A 16,685-nucleotide genomic window follows, 5' to 3' on the forward strand; every position below is an offset into this window, starting at 1 on the left:
TGCCCGGAGCAGGGTCCTGCAGGGGCCGGGAGAAGGGCGTTCATCTTCGCGCACAGAGACACAGTTGAGATGTCTCACGATGAGCCGATCCTGCGGCCGCAACATCGGGGCAGGTCCCACAGCTGTCCAGAGACACGTGGAGTCCAGGGGATCTATTCCATTCCTTCCCACTGCAGACTGGACTCCCAGACTTGCCTGATTGGTGAGAGAAATCCGATAATTGAGAACGGTCGATGGTCTGTGTTGGTTGTCCCCTCGGGGCGCGCACACTGGGGGTTTTATCTGTGCCAGCTGAGGCTCGGACCTTGAGTGGTCATTTTGTGGTACCACGGTCCCCCGAATGGGCTTGAGGAAGCTGCTTGGGGGGTCAGGTGGGCTGGGGTTGGTCACTCATCTGCTGCACTGCCACTGGCTACTTGGTCCCAAAGAGAAAGTTCTAGAAGCCCCAGGTGACCTGAGACTTTCAGAAGTTCTGTGACAGTTGAAGCCCTCGAGGGACGGGAGCCATTTTCTTTCCTGGTTTGCGGAAAGGCTCGTCCTGCTTAAGACAGGAGCAAACGTTTGTGAGAAGCTGGTGAGCAGCCACGGACAGTTAGGTGGTCTAGGAGAGCGGAGGGACCTCGGGGCACAGGGTGGAGCCCAGGCCCTCGAGGGCAGCAGACCCCACTCCCCCAGCAGAGGCCCTGCTCCTGTTTGGAGCTGGTCAGGGGTCTGGCTCCACCTGCAGGCTGCCCAGTCCCTTTCTGGACCCCTGGTGCACACACCCCCCCAGCTGCTCTAAAGCAAGGCTCGCCTCCACCCACTGGCTCCTCCCTGAGAAGTTGCTCCTGCCCCCAGGATGGCCACATCTGCCTGCCTCCCGAAGCCTCGGTCCCGGGAGGGGAGACCGCCCTACTTGCCAACTGCCACCTGTGGGTTTGCGCCCCAGGGGATGGCAGGCCAGCAGTCTGGGATGAGAGCAGCTGACTGGGAGAGGGACTTGGGGGACCACACAGAGAGGAGCTGGAGAGGGACCCCATTCTGATCCCACTCTTGGAAGAAAAGTTGATTTTGTCAAAGTCCAAGTCCATGAAATCAGAAAGCCAGAGGACATTCCTCCAACCCCAGTAGCACCACCAACGTGGCCGGACTTACGGGAGGGGCCTCCCCCAACTTCCCTCTGCCACTCTGTCTCCAAGGCCGGCGGAGACGAATTGAGCAAGTGCACAAAGCCCTCCTGGGCCTCGCACAGATGGCACGTGGTGCGTTAGTGCCACATGTGGCTCTTCCTACGCAGCCGAAGGACCTTGAGTGTCCCCTTGTTGGTCATGGGTGGGCCTGAATCGGAGGGGCTTTGCTTCTGTGTGTGGCTCTGTGCTCTCTCACAGTGACGCAAACCCCAGACCATTTGAAGAGCCTGCTCCTGCCCCTTATGACACAGTTGTCCTCTGCGAGGCAGGAGCTGAGTGAAACACCCCCTTTTCCATAGCGTGGGCCTGTCGGGACCTGCAGACAGTAACGGTCTCGAAACCAATAGCTTTGGGCAAACTGGAGACCCAGATCTGGGGGATCCACCACCATTTGTCAGAGCTGCACTGTGGCAATTGCAAGAGAGCAAACACAGGCCCCAGGCCCCCGAGGGCTGACGGCCCCTCACTGCTGTGGAAAGACTGCGGCAGACTTCCTGGTCCGTCCACAGGTGCAGGGCAGGCCCCACTCTGCCTTTGCAGACCTCACCTCCCTGCACCCCCGACCCAGCCCCTTTACGGGAAATTCTGATATTTTTAAATGAATTGGTTTGCACTAATTTTGATATTTAAGAATATTTTCATACTAAATATATTGATGCCCGAGAGCTTTGGCCTTTCCTTAGACACCGTGCTCACAGTGAGGCCCTGGATGTCTCACCATTGGGCCTCCGGTAGGTTCTTTAAGGAGCTCCCTCACCCCAACTCTCTAGTACCCTCTTAAAGGAGGAGCCACAGGGGAGTCACCCCTGGGCATCTGAGCAGTGGCTCCAGGGTCCAAAGGGACAGGGTGCAGGACAGGGCACCGCTGGGCCCACGGCGGCTGGGGTCCCATGGGGACAGTTGGACTCCGCACCCCGCATGTGGCCTGCCGCCCCTCCCCCTCTGCTTCTCATAAGCACTGGGGTGAGGTGTCTTTTGTCCCTTCTTTGGGCCCTTTCTACCACCCTCTGTCCTCTCCTCCCCCGGTGCCTTCAGAATGTCTGGACAGGTCACCTCCTCTGTCTTCCTCCAGTGTTCTTCTCTGTCTTTCTTAACCAACTAACTTGATGGCCACAAGTGACTCAAGCACACACTACTCCATTGGTGACACCCCACAGCAGGGCCAGGGCCGGTGTCCAGCCACAGCACCCGGACACCACTTCCTGGCCCGTCCCCCGCCACAGCCCATCCACAGCTAAACCAGGCTCCGTGGGCTGGTGGGAGAACGCCACTGGCCCAGCGAGGGGCGGGCAAGGGGGGCCTGGGAGCGCATCTGACACCTGTCTGTTCGCCGCGCAGAGGCCAGAGGCGTGAGCCAGGACCAAGATGACCATTACACCCGACGTCAGATTCGAGTACTTGGAGGAAATCGCCTCCCTCATCCTCAAGTTCAAGCCCGACAAGTGGAGCAAGCTGATGGGAGCCGAGGAGAACTTGGCCTTGTTCACAGAGTTCTTTGAAAAGCCAGAAGTCACCGTGCTGGTGTTGACGCTCAATGTCACCGGCATGATCGTCCCCTGCCTGGGCTTCCCAGAGTCCCTCAAGACCAAGGGGGTGTACTTTATCAAGACGAAGCCAGAGAGCATCAACAAGCTCAACTACAAGACGAACCTGCTCTATGGGGACATAAGCCCTCTGCCCGTGGACCAGCTGATCGCGGTGGTGGAAGAGGTGCGTGTGTCCAGGAGGCCGGGAGGGGCTGGGTCCCACGCTGTCCCTCACACTCACAGTGAGGAGCCCAGAGACACTGCAGCCGCACCGGGAAACTGGTCAGAAATGCAGACAGACCTGCATCCTAACAGGACTGGGTGGTGCAGTCTGAGAAGCCCTGCCCACCCCCTGGTTCTCCAGGCCACGTTAGAGTCTGCCGGACACCTAGAGTGGGCCACCAAGGACCAGCAGGAAGGTCTCCCCCGTTCCGAGTTAGGAGGGTGGGCGGGCATCTTCTGTACCCCTCTGCCGCCGTCCTGCAGCCTCCCTGGCCCTGTCAGCAGGTGCAGTACGGCACGGGGCATGCCTGGGGGTCAGACCTGCCGCAGTCATTGCAGAATGAGAACCTGGGTCCCTGGGAAAATCAGATGCCCAGTGGCCACTCAGCAGGGCCCAGAACAAGGTGATGGACAGGGCTTCCCAGCCTCGAGTCCAAGAGTCGTGAGCACAGTCGGCCCGACGGGGGCGCACGGTCCCTGTCCCAGGCAGCAGGGCCAGCTCATGGCGCACCTGGGCTGGGCCTCAGCAGGCCGCGCTCCACCGTGGTCCTGAAGACTGGCACTCTGAGGGGCAGAGCTGGCTGGTGGCTCCTGACACCTTCTGGCATGTAGATGCCACCTCTGCCCTATTTCTCAGGGTCATCCTTCTCTGCCTGCCTCCGTCCCCATCTCCTCTTGTGAGGACACGGGTCCTCTTACCTTAGGGCCCACCCTGCCGACCTCATTTTACCCCTAATTACCTCTTCAAAGGCCCCTATATCCAGCTACGGTCACATCCCAAAGTGCTGGGGGTGGGACTCTGCCTTAGACTTGGGCACTCAGCTCAGCCCGTCTCTGCAATTCTGGACGACATGGAACAGTGCTTCGGGCAAGATGCTACCATTTCAAGGTGGGCCTCCCTTTTTGGAGGTGGCTTTGCCACAGCAAAGACCAGGCAGCTGGGCTGTCACTGCCAGGTCAAACGACCCATGGCCCCCGCTGCCTGGTGTGGAGGAGGACTCTGTCTCCCCAGCGCTGAGGCCCAGCCTCCTGGGGCAGCTGGGGTGAACGACAGCAGCTTTTCCGTGCAGGTCCTCTACTCTCTGCTCAACCAGAGCGAGAACATGGAAGGCTGGCCGCGGGTGGTCTCCGAAGACATCGTGAAGCAAGTCCACAAGCTCAAGAATGAGATGTTTGTGATGGGCGGCAAGATCAAAGGGAAGACCCTGCTGCCCATCCCCGAGAACCTGGAGAACCTGGATGGCGCTCTGGAGTCCATGGAGAGGTACTGGCCGGACGGGAGGCGCCTGAGCTGGGGCAAGGGAAGCGCTTTGTGGCAAATGCGTTTTGTGTTTTGCAGCTGTTGAAACACCCAAGGACAGGAGGGCACCTTGGGTGGCACCAAGTTGGGTAGATGGCACAGGGCAGGGAAGGAAGAGCACAGGAGTCCCTGGGATTCCGACTCCAGCCACCCCCCGACCCCTTCACACACTGTGGCTCCCCAGTGCCATCCGCACACGCACGTGAACGAAGCCTCAGCGTCCACACGGCCGGGAGCCAGCGTGCTCGGCTTGAGGATTCAGTGCTGAGGGACAGGAAGAGGCAGCAGGGGGGTCCAGAGGTGGATGCTAGGCTAGGTGGAGGCTGTGGCAGGTGTGTGGCCGGAAGAGCATGGTCCTCCCTTGTGCCTGGCAGGATCCCCTCCTCCCTGGACAACTCCCTCCTGCACGCCATTGAAACCATTATCATCGACTGGTCCCACCAGATCCGGGACGTGCTGAGCAAGGACTCGGCCCAGGCCCTCCTGGACGGGCTGAACCCCCTGCCCCAGGTTGAGTTCCAGTTCTGGGACGCCCGGCTGATGAACCTCAAGTGCATCCACGAGCAGGTAGGGCCTCTGCTCGGCTGCGATGGCCCAGTCCCTGCTGGGCGGCTCGGCCCGGTACTCAGCCCCTCAGCGCTGGCTGCCCAGAGTCTCCCAAGACCTGCACAAGCTCCCCCTCTCCAGCCGCCTCAAGTCGGGCTGCCCCCGTTTTAGGGTCTGCAAGTTCACTTGAGGGGCCCGAATCTTCTCTCAGCTCAACAGGCCCAAAGTAAACAAAATAGTGGAGATCCTGGAGAAAGCCCAAAGCTGCTACTGGCCGGCCCTGCAGAACGTCTACATGAACGTCACCGAAGGTGCGCCCGGGACACCGCCCGGGAGTCCCCGAGGAAGCCAGCCGTGCCTCCTGGGAGGGGCTGGACAGGTCCCTTGCCCACCGACTCCAGAGGGCATACATGTCCCCCACGAGCCGCTTTTCCGGCCCCCTCCTTCCAAGAATGATCCCGTGTCTTGAAGGAACAGGTCTCAGGAAGCCCAGCCACTTTGGCACGGTGCCATTTTGACGGGATTCCCCCCCCCCCCAATGACCAGAGCTTGTTCCTGTTCCACTCAGGGCTGAAGGAAGCCAACGACATCGTTCTGTACCTGAAGCCCCTGCGGATCTCGCTGGAGGAGATGGAACAGGCCGACTTCGCCGTGGTGTGTTGGCAGGGGAAGCTCACGCTGTGTGTGATGATGGGGGCTGTGTCCTGGGGGCAGGGGGCTGCAGGCTTCTCTCTGTCACAGATGTACAAGGTCCTCTGGGACCCTCCCCTGGGTGCCCAGGGCCAGCTGGGGCAGTATGACAAAGCCAGTCCCCGTGTGCCTGTGCCCGTCTCTCTCCAGCTCCCGAACTTCATTGCCAAGGTGCTGGACACCATCGCCTTCATCTGGGCCACCTCGGAGCACTACAACACGCCCTCCAGGGTCATCGTCATCCTGCGGGAGTTGTGCAACCAGATCATTGAGATGGTGAGCCTCGCCTGCCCGCCCGGCCGGGCCTGGCCCCCTTCCTCTCCGTTCCCCAGCCACCGAGAAAGGGCCGGGATGTTGGCTTGAGCATCCTGGGGGTGGGTCCTTCTGGTGGCCACCTGGAGGTCTCCCAGAGCCTGGGAATTCCTTGCCCACTCCACTGCAGGAGGAGACTCACCCAGGGAGCCTGCACCCCAAGACCCAGGCACTTCCTGTGTCCCTCAACACACGCCCTTAGTCATCAGTGCTGGGTTGAAGGCTGCAGCCCTAGGCTGCCTGCGTGCATGCAAATCAGCCTGCAGTCCTCGCTCCCGGAGGGTCCCTAGTCATCTGTGACCCAAATCCATTCTGACTGCAGCTTTGGCACAGGCTGAGGGGACAAGTATGGGAAGCCACTCAGTGCCCTGAAAATGGCTCAGCAGTTGGCATTTGGGTGGTGCCAAGTGCCCAAGCGACAGTCCCCCGTCAGAAGAAGCAGACCCCCGGCCTCGCGGGGGATGGCTCCTCGTCCTGAGCGTCTCTCCAGGAGTCTGTCTTCTGTCCTGTCCAGACGCGGACCTTCCTGAGCCCCGAGGAGGTCCTGAAGGGCTTGCAGGGCGAGATCGAGGAGGTCCTGAGTGGCATCTCGCTGTCTGTGCACGTCCTGAAGCGGGTCTTCCAGGCCTACGACTTCTGCTGCTCCAACATGAAGCTCTTCTTCAAGGTACCGCCCCCCGCCCCGGCAGGTCACCCTGGGAACACCCACGTCCACCGCACCCCGGCCGGCAGTCGGGTAGGTGGGCGTCTGAAGCAAACACGGCTTCCCTCTCTCTCCTCCCCCCCCCCAAGAACAAGGACCCCGTGCCCTGGGAGTTCCCATCTTCCCTCGCCTTCTCCAGAATGAACTCTTTCTTCCACCGCATCCAGACCATTGAGGTAAAAATGAAGCTTTGTTCCGCCTCACCTCGACTTCCCACCCGGCCTTTCTAGAATGACCCTCAGGTGGCTCAGTGGTGGAGCACCTGCCTAATGTGGGGGGGCCTGGCTTCCACCCCCAGAATTGCAAAAATAAAAAACGAAATATCCAGAAAAGTCTGCCAGTAAGGAAAATACAGGGGAAGACCAGTTGTCTGTGTCCGGGGCAGCTGGATCTGTCTGCCAAGGTCAGAAATGACCCACTGGGTTGCGTCTGCCCTGAGTTCACTCCGCGAGCAGGTAGCTACAAGTTCAATGGCCACTCAGTCAGGCAGCCTGGAGGACAAGGGCAGGTAGTGACTAAATCATCACAAAGGAAGACTTGAGAGGCCCTGGTGGACCCGCAGAGTGACCCACAGCAGATGAGAGCCTGAAAGTGGGCCAGGATGGCTTTCCCTGGGGAAAGAGGGTCCAGATGGAGGGGTACGGAGGCTTGGCTGTCTGCTTTGCCATCTTCTGCATGGCTGATTTTTTTTTTTAACTGTGCACATGTGACTCAAAAGATGGGGAAGGGAGTAATCCTGGAGCCACTGAGCGTTAACTATAGGATATTTTAGGAAAGCGCTGACCTTTCTCAGCCAGGCCTCTGGGAGGCAGAGCGGGGAAGCCCCCTGAGAGCGCGGGATGGAAATGTTCATTCAGACGGCGATCTGGCCGGGTGGCTGTGGGTTCCTGTGTCGCAGATTCTGAATCAGGATGAAGGCTCTGGGGGTGAGGAGGTCTTGGGAGTGGGGCAAAGGGCTTCACTGCCCAGGCCAGTCGGGCCAGCCTCCCTACCTTGTCCTCCATGTTGACCGTCGAAGCCTGAGAGCAGGTGACATGGCTGTTTCTCCGCTCACCTGGGTTCCCTGTGGCCCTGTGGTTGGTGCATCCTAGGCCTCTTGGGGTCAAGGGCGGCCCCAGCAAGCTGCAGCACCCCCAGGGGAGTGACGCCAACCCCACAGGAGCATCTGCGTTCTAAACCCTGCCTGGCCCTGGGCTTGGCACCTGGGTGTCCTTTAGGGACCTTGGGGACCTCTTTTAGGAAACAGGAACATCACACGCAGAAGCACCTGCCAACAGGTTAGGGTTAGGGTTAGGGTTAGGGTTAGGGTTAGGGTTAGGGTTAGGGTTAGGGTGGGTGAGATGCAAAGCCTAGAGCAGAGAGGGAACCAGACTCAGGAAGGACACAGGCCGCGGGGAAGGGCAGGTCCACAGACAGAAGCCCGCAGAGGAAGAGGGATGTGCACACCTGCCAGGGCCACCTGCTGCTGCTCAGTGTGGACGGTTCCTGAGAGCAGAGAAGCCCAGTGGGCGGAGCCTCAGGAGCCACCCAGGCGGGGCAGACGGAGGCCTCTGAACAGTGCTGTTGACTGAGTGACGTATTCCACCAGCAACGGTCAGGACCGGACCCCAGACTTCACCTCCCCCTGTTGTCCGCATCCCTAACACGCAGCCGATGCGCAGACCCCTTCCTTCCGACTCTCTCTACCCCCCCCCTCTCTGTCCCAGAAACAGCTTCAAAGCCCATCACACAGGTGGACACAAGCCTTGTCACCAGGGTGTTTTGGTCCCTGGCCCTCCCTGCTAGGGTCAGAGTGAGCTGAGTCACAGGACCCTGGAGTTCAGCTGGAGATGGAGGACTAGCTCATGGGGGTCTCCCTCTCCCCACCAGGATCTCTACAAAACTGCCATCGAGTTTCTGAAGCTGGAGAAGATCGAGCTCGGGGGTGTGCGGGGCAACATCCTGGGGAGCATGGTGACTCAGATTTACGACGAGGTCTTTGAGCTGGTGAAGGTTTTTGCCGAGTGCAAATACGATCCCTTGGACCCTGGAGACTTGGTGAGTCCTCGGGCAGGGACGGGTGCGCTTGGGCCCAAGGAGCAGAAAGGCGTGTGAAGGAAGCAGGCCACCTGCAGTCCACCACCTTAAAAGTTGTCAAGGAACTGGGCACGGTGGTACACACCTCTAGTCCCACCTACTCAGGCTGAGGCAGGAAGAGTGAGCTTCAAGTCCAGCCAGGGCAAATCAGTGAGACCCTGTCTCAAAGTTAAAAATAAAATAAAATCTGGGGATATGGGTCCGAGGCAGCGCACTAGTCTAGGAGGCGGGAGGCCCTGGGTTCAGTGCCCAGTACTGTCCCCAAAACAGAAAAAAGTGTTACACAAACCACACAAGGAGCAGACCCACACCAAGGGGCATCCTGGCTTGGACTTCACCCGAGACCTTCTCACCAGGGGGAGGCTCCACCCACTGCCCGGCCTCACGGGCCGACTACCCACCATTTTCTTCTAGAGTTTTGACAATGATTACGCCGACTTTGAGACGAAAATCCAAGATCTGGACAGGAGGCTGGCCACCATCTTCTGCCAAGCGTTTGACGACTGCAGCTCCATTGAGTCCTCTGCGAAGGTGAGTGGGGAGCTGGGCGCTGCCCACCGTGAGTCCCGCCTGGGCCGCGTCAGCCAGCAGGACAGGCGCAGCCAGACCCCTTCCCTCAGACTCCCAGCTGGGCACGCGAGGAGCCCGGCTCAGGGCTGATCTGAGGCTGATCTGCTGCCTCCAGAGAAAGGCAGTGTGACGGGGAGGGGGGTACCCAGCACCAAGCCGCAGGTCCCAAGGTGAGGCCTGCGCCTGGCTCTGCCTGCCCAGGGCTGCTGACGTCTGCAGAGCATGTTTTGTGGGGATATCATCTGCCTCAGGCAGGTGGGTCTCGGGTGGTTCTTTAGTCTCGAGAACGGCCGATTCTGGAACCGACTTGAGGTCACCGAGTCGTCCCAGACCTGTGACTCTAACAAAACGAGACGGTTTTGATGTTTGCTCTTGAAGGCCTGTGGTCTGTTCCCCCACGTCCAGCCTCTGTCCCTCTCTCCGTGTGTTTGAAGGGTCGATTCAGATCTATGCTCAGGGGGCTCATTTGTCTTCCCCTGCTCTCCAGGAGAGGGTCCCCAGGGGTTCCCAGCCAGAGTTCCCTCACCCCCACGTCCCCTTTGGGGACCTCCACTGAGGACTGGTGGCGTCCTTGATGCACATGAAGAGAAGAATTTCAGTACCTCTCAGCAGAGGTTCCTTTAGAAAAGCCAGGAAGACTCACTGGAGGGAGGATGTGGCCACTGCAGAGCGAGGACCTGCTTGGGGGTTCCCAGCTCCCCTTCTGAAGGAGACTTGGCAAGGCGTCACTTGTGGGCTGACACTGCCCGGGCATCTCAAGGTGGTTTCTGGGGGTCTGGTCAGTCTCAGAATCCTCGGGCTCTCGTGCCTTCTCTCTCTGAGCAGCAGATGGCACTGGAAAGCCCCCTAAATCCTAGGTTCCTCAAAACATCACACTGCCCTTTGCTGGAGCTCCATACTGGAGGGCTGATTAGCACCGCACCAGGGAGATTCCCTGAGTTTGGGCCTGACAGGCCTGGGAGGGCCACAGCTCTGAGCTTGGCTGCGTGGGCTCCCAGGACTGGCCATCTTTCTGGGGCACGTCAGGGCTGGCTTCCTGGAGCTGGGCTGGGGACCCAGGAAGCCCCCTGCCCCTGACTGAGCACAAACATCTCACCAGGATGTGCCTTTGTCTTTTAACCATCCTTTGTAAAGATGCAGATGCGTGGGCATTGGCAGCTCTGCAAATACAATGACCAATGAAGTCTTGGATGGTTGGCACCCCAAGCAAAATACCACCGAGTGCAAATCAGTGCTGTCTCATGCTGTGGTTAAAGAAAAAAATTAAAATCTCAGTAAGGCAGATTTCACTGGGGCCCATAGCAATGGCTACAGGGACCCCTGCAACAGGATCTGACAATGGGGGACAGAAATTGGGTCAACTCTGAACACAGCGTGGGTGAGTGGAACCCACAGCCCAGGAGCAGGAGGGGTCAGGAGATGAAAGCTACTGAGAGAAGGAACATGGTGGGAAAGGGACTCTGTCTGAATCACCTGAGCAGGATTCCTGCTAAAGCCAGGCCTGGGGACCGGACCCCACCTGGGGTCAGGTGGAGGATGCGGAGCCTGATGGGATGTCCAGGGTGGGGTCCAGCTCACGCTGCTGTCACAGGGATGCGCACACGTGACCTAGGAGGGGCTTACCGTGCCGCGTGCTGGGACTCTCCCTGGAGTGCTCCTCCTGTCCTTCCTTCCCTCCCAACACCACCCGGCCCCTCCCTCCTCCTCCTCCCCCGGGCTCCTTCCTCCCTCTCACTGGCTGAGGCCGAGAGCCGGCTTCCCTTCTTGGGGCACCCCCGCTGCTCTGCTCTGTGGTGTGTTGACGTCCTTCTGGGATCTTGACCGCCCAAGCAGGATAGGACGACTGCCCCCTGCCTGCTGAAGGTGTGGGGTTGAGGGTCACTTAGGACCCAGCCTAGCACACAACAGCAGCCTTGGCTCTGTGACCCAGGGGCTGCGGCTGGGGGAGGTGGCTCACTCCAGCGCAGAGCTTTGCTGTGCAGCCGCATCCGGTTACTAACCCAGAGGTTCTGAGTCAAGAGGTCAAGGTGGAGAGCCCGAGGTCGGGGTCTCCGAAACAAAAGGGCAAGGAGGAGAGCGCAGGATTGAGCTGGCCAGGTGGCTGGCACGTCCCCTCTTATAGTAGTTATTCCCCGGTGCACAGGGGAGGAAACAGGCTCAGGGAATAGGAACCACCACCCCCACCCCCCACCCCCGCCGTCAGCTTTGCCAGCAACACAGACTCGGCACCTTTGTGTCTTTCCACAACATGGGAATTCATTGAATCACGATGGTGCACCAGCTACGGGGCTTTCACCGGGTTTAATTCGCCGAGTCCTCGCAGTTCCCTGGTATGGAGACCACAGCGACCACACATTCTGTTAGCCCACTCCAATCTCAGTTCCTCTGTCTGCAACACGCACGTCCCACGTCCCACTTTACACAGGGACACAGCGGATGCAGAAGGACTGGGGTTGGTGACAGGTGCCAAAGAGCGGCGGCAGCTGGCCAGAGGAGGCAAACCCAGCCTGAGAACTCCAGAGGCATGGGGAGGACCGGCCACTCCAACATGGCCAGGGCCAAGGCCAGAGCTGGGGGAGCAGGCAGGGTGGACCAGGTCACTCAGGACATGACTAAGCTGCAGTCCCGGGGACAGTCGGGAGTCCCGAGGATCTGGGGATGTGTTCACCGGGTGGTCTGGTTTGTTTGACAGGCTCACGGGCCTCGTTTCCCTGATGTGGCTTTGATACAGCCATGCGCTCATGTGCTTCTGGTTTGATACTTTGACGGGGCAATGAACTTGTTTCGGTTTGTGCCTTCTGGTTGCGCTGGGCAGCTGGAGTTATGTCCAATACCTGGTGGCTACCTACTTGCCCCGACATGTTTCCAAGCCCTTCCGCCTGGAAAGGGAGTCGCCTGGAGTGACTCATGGCAAACTGTTGCTGTGTAACGTGGGGTAGCCAAGGGCTGGGCCCTGCTGATCGGCACAACGTGGAGTGACCGCCGGCTCCCCTCACAGCCAGGGCAGGGCGCTCTCCTGGATGGGAGTCTCTCAGCCCCAAAGGCACCCGGAGGCTTCTCCCCCATAAATGTGGTTTAGAACAAGAGGAGCAACAGATAGGGAGGACCGTCCAGGTGCGGGCTGAGCCCTGCCCAGGGCGTTTTTCCTAGGGTGGGCAGATGGGGAGGAAGGGAGGGTCACCTTTATGAGCAGCACCCGGGAGTCCTGGCCTTCTCTGTGTGGAGCAGGTCTCAGAAGCAGCCAGGTGCCTAGAAGTGTTCCTGGAACCACCCAGAGCTGTCCTTCCCCTGGGTCCTGGAGGAGGCGCCCGCCCTTTAGGGCCCAGATGCAGCTTCATGCTCTCATAGGAAGTCACTGTCCAGTTCCACTTTGTCATGGTGCTAGGTCAGAAAAGGCTCGACCTCCAACTGTCCCCAGGCATCTCACACAGAGCCTTCTCCTGCCCTTGACGGCCCCGTGCCCTGCCAGGATGGGCTCCGCTCCAGCCCCTCCACTCCCCTGTGCCCGCGCGGCCTGGGTGCAGGTTCTCCTGTGAAGAACACCTGTGGGTGCAGGTGACTCCTGGAAGGAAATAAGATGGACTTCCCCCCCAGAAGCCAGAAACCAAAAAAAAAAAAAAAAAAAAAATCTGTGAGCACAAAAGAGAAGGAAGAGAAATGGGAAAATAAGGGGGGGGGGGAAGAGCCAGGAAGTGGCATTGCCCCCGACTGTCTCAGGTGGACTTTAAAAGGTGAAGGTGGTGCCCACCTGTGTCTGCAGGTGGCCGTGGAGAGCAGGGCCTGGCTGGCCTGAGTGTCCTCAGGAGCCGCGGCTGTTCCACTTGACTTTGTAGAGAGCCTGAAGGTCTTCCGTTCTAAAGCACGTTGTTGGGGACAGTGGTGGTTCTTTTTCCAAGCCCAAATCTGGGACTGACTGGGACTCACACAGGCCTGCCTGCAGGGCCCCACTGGGTCCTTGGTGGCCGCTGGCAGCTGGGTGAGCCCAGAGAGCAGGGGCCCCTGGGTGGCCGTCTTTCTCCTGCTCTCTGGACCCTCCCCCTTCACCGTCCCTCCCCCGCCCGCCACCATTGCTGCTTTTCAGAGTGAAACCAACTTCCCGATGTCGATGTCGTTTTCCTCGCCTGAGCCTGGTCTTCCCAAGAGGAGGGACCCTTGAAAAAGCCTCTCTCCTCTGGCCGTCAGAGCTGCCCGGGTAGAGGAGTGCAGGCCTGGGCCGCTGTTCTCGTCTCCCTGCCCACACCCTTGTCGCCCTGGCCTGGGATGAGCTCTCCTGGGCCTCAGAGCCAGCGGGCACACTGGTCTGTCAGCCGAGCACGTTGGGGCTCCGCAAACAGAAACCCGGGACCCTGCAGGTGCCACAATCAGATGGCAGAGAAATGTCCAAGTGGATTTTTTGCTTGGACAAAGTCCGTGTTTTCTTGATCGTAAAGCTTGGCCCTGCCCATTTTGTCAACAGCCCTGGGCTGGGAACAGGGCTGGGGACAGGGCAAGACGCGGGAACTCTGGAGAAGACGTGCTCTTGCTGTCTCCCCAGCTCCTGTACATGTGCGGCAGTCTCCTGGAGCGGCCCCTGATCCTGGCCGAGGTGGTGCCCAGGTACTCCACCATGCTGGAGATGTTTGACACCGAGCTGGACAATGCCAAGCTCTTGTACGATGCCCAGATGGCAGCGTCTGCAGAGGGCGACATCCCGCCCATCCACAAGAACATGCCCTCCGTGGCCGGGCAGCTCAAGTGGAGCCTGGGGCTGCAGGAGAGGCTGGAGGTGTCCATGAAGCACCTGAAGTACATCGACCACCCGTGAGTGCCAGCTGGCCAGGCCCCGGGCAGCCTCATCCGCAGGGGACGAGGCCCTTCCTGAGCCCACGCCATCCCCGGCTGCCCGCCCACCAGCCTTCACTTCCACAACAAAGTTCCAGAGAGGCCCCTGCAGGCCTCCCCCCTCCCCCAAAGGCCCTCCCAGGCGGGTCCTCACCCTTGACCACCAGCCTGGGGAGATTTCCAAGATGCCCAAACGGAACACACTGAGGCTATTTCTGCCGTGGGCCAGGACCAAGCAGCCACCAAGCCAGGGCCACTTGCCCTTGGCAGAGGCTCTAAGGCTGGCTGCAGTGGAGGATGGCCGCGGGGTGGGGGTACAGCTGGTTAGAAGTAGTCACCTGAGGACGGCTTTTCTCCAGTTAGGGAAGCGGTTATCCGTCCAACCCTCGCCTTCCGCGGAGATTGCCACCTGGGCTACCGTTGGCTTCCTGGACTTGGGGCTTCAGCTGGGGGGCTGGCTCCCCGGGCTGGCCGTGACAGACTGTGGGTCCGAGTTCTGGTGGTATGCCGGGGTCTGGCCACGGTCCACCTGAACATTCAGCCCATCAGCCTGGAAGAAGCAGGGGGCTGGCTGGTGCTTCAGCCGGAGGCTGCCGAGACGAGCCGTCCCAGGGAAGCCTGGTGACTTCCAGCTCCACCCAACTCTGATTCCAGGGTCATGTCCAGCATGGAGGCCAAGATGATCTACCAGAAATACGACGAGATGTTGGAGCTGCTGCGCAGCTACCGCGAGAGGGTCTACAGGCAGTGGGTGGACAAGGTGGACGAGGACTGCCACTTCAACCTGGGCCAGCCGCTCATCCAGCGACACACCACCACCGGCCTGCTCCAAGTCAACTTCAGCAAGGCGGTGGGTCCCGGGAGCTAGGGGTCTGGCTGGGGGGACAGGAGGAGCCCAGGGCCCACTGTGGCTCTGAGGTGGCCCATCCCACCAACAGCGTTCATTTGTGAAGGTTGCTGTTGATGTCGTTGGCGGTGGCCACTTTATTTCTGAAGCATTTTTAAGTGTGTCCAGCATCTATTTGAGACACGAGGCAAAACAGTAGTGTCCTTGAAAAGACTTTCAAAAATGCCCCTCTTTAAAGCTTGGTCACTTTTCATTTGATCCCAAGAGGAAAACGTCGATTTGAAAATTTAACAAAAGGGTGGGGGGAGAAGTCACCCGAGTGAGCTGTGACCTGGTCAGCTTGGGTGTGCAGAGGACAGAAGCGGGGGCGCTGAGCTCCTGCGGAGGCCGCCTGGGGCCCGTCCTGTCGGGGTGTGGGGGTAACACCAGGGAGGCAGGGAAACTCCCCTTCACTAACATCCGTTAGTTCTTTCATTCCACAAACATTTACTAAGCACCTACTGTGTGCATGTGTTGGGGAAAATTAATAAACCAGAGAATCAAAGGTCTCTGCCCTGCCCTCCTGGAGCTTATCTTCAAGAGGCGAAGGGAATGTGGGGGAAGAGAGAGAGAGAGGGAATGGCACAAAGAGGCAGGGATACCACCCGCGTGTCAACCCGTGACAGCAGGTGCACGGGGAGGGCAGTGAAGAGGGTCCGCAGGGCTGGAGGAGGGGGCTGGGAAGAGGTACAGGAGGGCTGGGGGGTGCAGGTTAGGTGTGGTCCAGGTCTGCCAGAGGTGCGGGGGCTGGCCAAGAGAGGTACAGCCAAGGGCCTCTGAGCCACGGGTCCAGCAGAGCCCAGAGGCGGGAGTGTGTCCAGCATGCTCTAGGACCAGCAAGGTGGCCAGTGGGGTCGGGAAGAGTGGACAAAGGGGAGGCGGTGGAGACGAGGTGAGGAGAAGCCTCAGGGGCCACTGAAAGATAGGGCTAGGGTTTGAGCCAGATGGCAGAGAGGCTGGGCCTGATTTACATCTGTGAAAGACCCCTCTCCACGAGGGCTGGACAGAGCCTGGAGTCCTCTGCTGCAGTGCAGGTGGGACATGACAGCCCAGCCCGGAGGGTGGTGGCTTGGGCACATGGCAGCCAGGCAGGTGGTGAGGAGTGGCAGACCCCACGGTGGTGCCCGAGGTTCTGCAAGGCCTGGGTACAGGGTAGGAAGGAAGAGAGGGGTCAGGCCCTTGTTTGGGGCTGGGTGACCAGAGGATGGAATGACCATCAGCTGACTGGACCAGGAGGGGCAGGCAGAGCAGGCTGAGGGAGAGCTCGCTGTTCTGTTTGGCACATGGAATTTGAGGGGTCAGACATTCGAGGGCAGATGCTGACAGGGGTCTGAGAGTCTGGAGGTGGGGAGAGAAGCTGGGGCTGGAGACGTCCCTGTGGGGCTCATGGACACACGGATCGTATCTTAAGCCACGAGGTCAGATGAGACCAGATGAGAAGGACCACACTCTGGCTCTCCAACACGGACATCCCCAGATTTTCAAGAGAGTGATAAGAGTGACCAGGACAGTCTGGTGTCCTGGAAGCCATGGTGGAAGTGACCCGCTGCTGGGAGGCCATGTGACATGGCGGATGAATCAGCAGCGTGGAGGTGTTGTCCAGTCCTGATGGGGATGGCTTTGGGGGACAGAGCAGTAGTGGCAGGGTCACCCTGCTCTCCTGCATCAAATCCAGGTGGGAAGAGAAGGGGAAGGGTCCTAGAGGACCCAGGTGAAGCCCTCAAGGAGGCCTTTCTCCACACAGCCTGGGGTGGGCGAGGGGAGGAAGAGGCCAGAGCGGGGAGGTGGGGATGTGTCAGCGTGTGCTGGCAGGGACCCACGGTTAGGGTGAAGTCATCCTGACCTGCGAGCCAACACAGCCTCC

General features: G+C 59.8%; 1 protein-coding gene across 1 annotated transcript in view; it reads left to right on the forward strand.

Annotated features, from left to right (window-relative positions):
* The first annotated feature begins 2,534 nt into the window (after positions 1-2,534).
* Dnah17 (dynein axonemal heavy chain 17) overlaps positions 2,535-16,685 on the forward strand; it is a 91,966-nt gene continuing 77,815 nt past the window's right edge. Inside the window, exons 1-12 of the mRNA XM_078041542.1 lie at positions 2,535-2,879; positions 3,988-4,181; positions 4,592-4,784; positions 4,975-5,074; positions 5,332-5,417; positions 5,604-5,729; positions 6,280-6,432; positions 6,558-6,644; positions 8,338-8,505; positions 8,959-9,075; positions 13,649-13,914; positions 14,590-14,785. Of these exons, the coding sequence (XP_077897668.1) occupies positions 2,535-2,879; positions 3,988-4,181; positions 4,592-4,784; positions 4,975-5,074; positions 5,332-5,417; positions 5,604-5,729; positions 6,280-6,432; positions 6,558-6,644; positions 8,338-8,505; positions 8,959-9,075; positions 13,649-13,914; positions 14,590-14,785 (2,031 nt within the window). The remainder of the gene's footprint in view (positions 2,880-3,987; positions 4,182-4,591; positions 4,785-4,974; positions 5,075-5,331; positions 5,418-5,603; positions 5,730-6,279; positions 6,433-6,557; positions 6,645-8,337; positions 8,506-8,958; positions 9,076-13,648; positions 13,915-14,589; positions 14,786-16,685) is intronic.

This window comes from Ictidomys tridecemlineatus, chromosome 3, assembly GCF_052094955.1.
Source record: "Ictidomys tridecemlineatus isolate mIctTri1 chromosome 3, mIctTri1.hap1, whole genome shotgun sequence".
Lineage (NCBI taxonomy): Eukaryota > Metazoa > Chordata > Mammalia > Rodentia > Sciuridae > Ictidomys > Ictidomys tridecemlineatus.